Below are 3,136 nucleotides of genomic sequence, written 5' to 3'. Positions count from 1 at the left end.
TTACTTTCTTATAAATTTCCTTACTTTGTCAGAAATCCTTGGATAAAATGATCTATGACATTAATAGTATGAATATTCTATATTGTTAACTTTTTTTGGTGATGTTCTCTTTACAAATTGACATTTATTTGTTTCTTCAATCTCATGTTTCCATTTCTCAAATTCTAATAGTATAAATAATGTATAAATATTGTAAAATATTTTTTTTTTTTTAAAACAGTTATTGGTAGTTTTAGAAGATTAAATTTTGTTAAATTAATTACATTTTATAATATTAATTATTAAATATTTAATTATGTATAAATTACTGTAAACCATAGGCGGAGCCAGAAGTGTTGTTCAGCATATGCAGAATCTAAATCGACCCACCACAATAAGGGGAGTGGATTAGGGAGGAGGGTAATCCATAAAATCGCAAAAATGTTTTAAATAGTCACTTTATATTTAAAAATAATTAAGATTGGAGTATGTAATAAAGATATAACATTACTTATGTCATGACTAATAATAAAAAAAAAAAAATTAAAAATATATATTTATAATATTGACTTAAATAAACTAATTAAAATTATTATAATGACATTCGTCTATTAAAATCTACCGCTATTTTAAAATCGTCTATAACAGCATCAGCATCAACATTTACTGCCATTTCCTGTTCTACTGTCAATACCATCAAAGCATTCAATCTCTCTTGCTTCATGGTAGAGCTTAATTTGGATTTGACTAGGGTTAATTTAGAGAAAGACCTCTCACAAGTACAACTTGTTACTGGGATCACTACAAACTTTTGAATGACATTAAAAAATTGGTTGAAGTATTTATAATGATCATTAGACTTCAACCAAATTAACCATTCGTGGATTTTACTTTTATTACTTAAGCTGTCTTTATTTGGAATCGTAGAATTATTTTTTAATAGCATTACTTCTACTTCTAGTTTTTCACTATCACATTGAAACATTTTAGATAGAAAATATAGGTCAGTTTGCGATATATCCATATTTAGTAAACTATCAACTGCATTTATAGCTTGCATAGTGTCCTGGCTAAATCGTTCATCAATACTATGAACCATGACGTCTATCATTGGATAAAAGGCTGATATTCTTAGTTCTGATTCTTTAGTTTCTTGAACAAATTGTGTTTTGTTACTGTCTATGTGAGAAGAGATTTTTCTTTTATTAATTAATGGAATTGGAACATCCAATTCTTTACATATAGATACACTTGTATCAAATATTTTTTTAAAATATACTTCTGTTCTCATATCTAATAATGCTAAACGAAGAGCTTTTACATTTGCCATAGCTGAAAGTAAATCATAATTTTCTTTTTGAAGCATTTTACTAACTTTATTTATCAATTGTAAAACTGGTTGCATAATTTCTAATCCTAATATAAAATTAAAACTCTTTATTTGAAATAGAAGACCACGTCCTTTTGCACATACATCAGTAGCTGAAGTAGAAGAAATTATTTCTTCTATTGCTGGGATAAGAACTAAGTAATTATGCTTTAGTGCTGCAACGGCTTCTGCTCTACATGCCCATCTTGTAGTAGATAACGATTTCAATGTTTTCAATTGCATGTTAGTATCTTTTGATATTTTTTCTAAAATAGCATGACGTACCGCGCTACCTTCAATAAATGAATAACACAATTGAACAACTCCAAAAAAATCAAATATCATTGGTATATTTCTCCTAGTAGTACAAGCATCTACTAAAACCAGGTTGAGGCAGTGAGCATAACAGTGCACATACATGATTCTTGAATTTTCTTCTTTACATTTAGTTTGAACTCCCGAAATACATCCTGACATCGTGGAAGCACCATCAAAACATACAGACACCACATCATCCCAATTAAGATTATAGTTTGACATGATTTCTGACAACACTGCAAATATGGCATTAGAATTAACACTTAATAGTCGCTTAAGACAAATAAAACGTTCAACTGGCATAAATAAGTGTATATCAAAATATCGTACAACCACAGACATCTGTTCATGATGACCTACGTCAGTTGTATCATCTGAAATTATCGATATAGGTTTGTTACAAATTTGTGATAATATTGTTCTTTATTTTATTCGCGAAACAGCGACAAGGGAAACAAAATGCAGCATCCAATGTTTGACTATACTCTAACCAATTATAATCGTGATACCATTTCGAATGAAAACTTCTTTTAGTAGTACCTACTGTTTTTCGAGGAAATTGTATATTCATTGGCTGATAAGGTCCTTTCTTAATCCTTTCCATTTTTTCAAGCCTATTAGATGGCAGTGGTATTACTGGGTCCATGGGATCGGTTGTTTTATTTTTACTAATCATATTGATAAATGATAATGCAATATTTGAAATGTAACCTCTTCATTTTTGATCGACTTTCTTATAACAGATTTTTTTTTGGGGGGGGGGCGATCAGGGCGTGCAGCTGCATACCCTGCACGCCCTGTGGCTCCGCCTATGCTGTAAACATTATTATTACCTTCAAATATTTCAAAGTTCAATATGTCATTATTAATATCCACCGTATGTCTTATATTTAAGTGTAACTGGTAAGTCTTAAACGAACTAAATATTTTATTACATTCTTCGAAAGAACAAATAAGTTTACTCTCCAAAGTGTTAATTTGCATTTCATGTCTTATATGTTTTATGAGATCTAATTTTTTTGAAAATGATGTATTACACTTATCACAAATCTATATCTTTTTTTCTTTTTCGTGTTTAGTCCTCACATGTTTATAAAAACCTGATTTTGAACTATATTGTAGTTCACACGTGGTACACGTAAACATGATTAAACACAGTTAGGAAAAAAGCAGAAAATGTGTATAGTTACAACAAACTGAATAAACAGAATGAAATTGTTGCTGTTTATTCCGGATCAAATTAAATTATATAATAATCAAAATTAAATGTTAGAAGCTGGAAGCTAGAATATATTATCCATAGGACTATGTGCTGGCTTTATATAGAATGGTAGAAAAGTATAAAACCAAAAGTAATAATAAAGATAACACTTTTATTATTTTCACATCTTTCTATACTCCAAAGATCAAAGTTCAAGATTCCATAAAATAGTCTTTATTAAACAAGAAGGACAATAAATTAATTGTCAG

General features: G+C 29.0%; 1 protein-coding gene across 1 annotated transcript; it reads right to left on the bottom strand.

The window, feature by feature from the left end:
* Positions 1-571: 571 nt before the first annotated feature.
* Positions 572-2,342, bottom strand: LOC132926177 (zinc finger MYM-type protein 1-like). Its single transcript, XM_060990515.1, has 2 exons — positions 2,207-2,342; positions 572-2,040 (listed from the first exon to the last, which is right to left on the bottom strand). Exons 1-2 carry the CDS (start codon positions 2,340-2,342, stop codon positions 572-574), a joined length of 1,605 nt encoding a protein of 534 aa, XP_060846498.1.
* Between the last annotated feature and the right edge of the window lie 794 nt (positions 2,343-3,136).

This window comes from Rhopalosiphum padi, chromosome 3, assembly GCF_020882245.1.
Source record: "Rhopalosiphum padi isolate XX-2018 chromosome 3, ASM2088224v1, whole genome shotgun sequence".
NCBI lineage: Eukaryota > Metazoa > Arthropoda > Insecta > Hemiptera > Aphididae > Rhopalosiphum > Rhopalosiphum padi.
The sequence above is the reverse complement of the archived record's forward strand: the minus strand, read 5'-3'. Positions and strand labels throughout refer to the sequence as shown.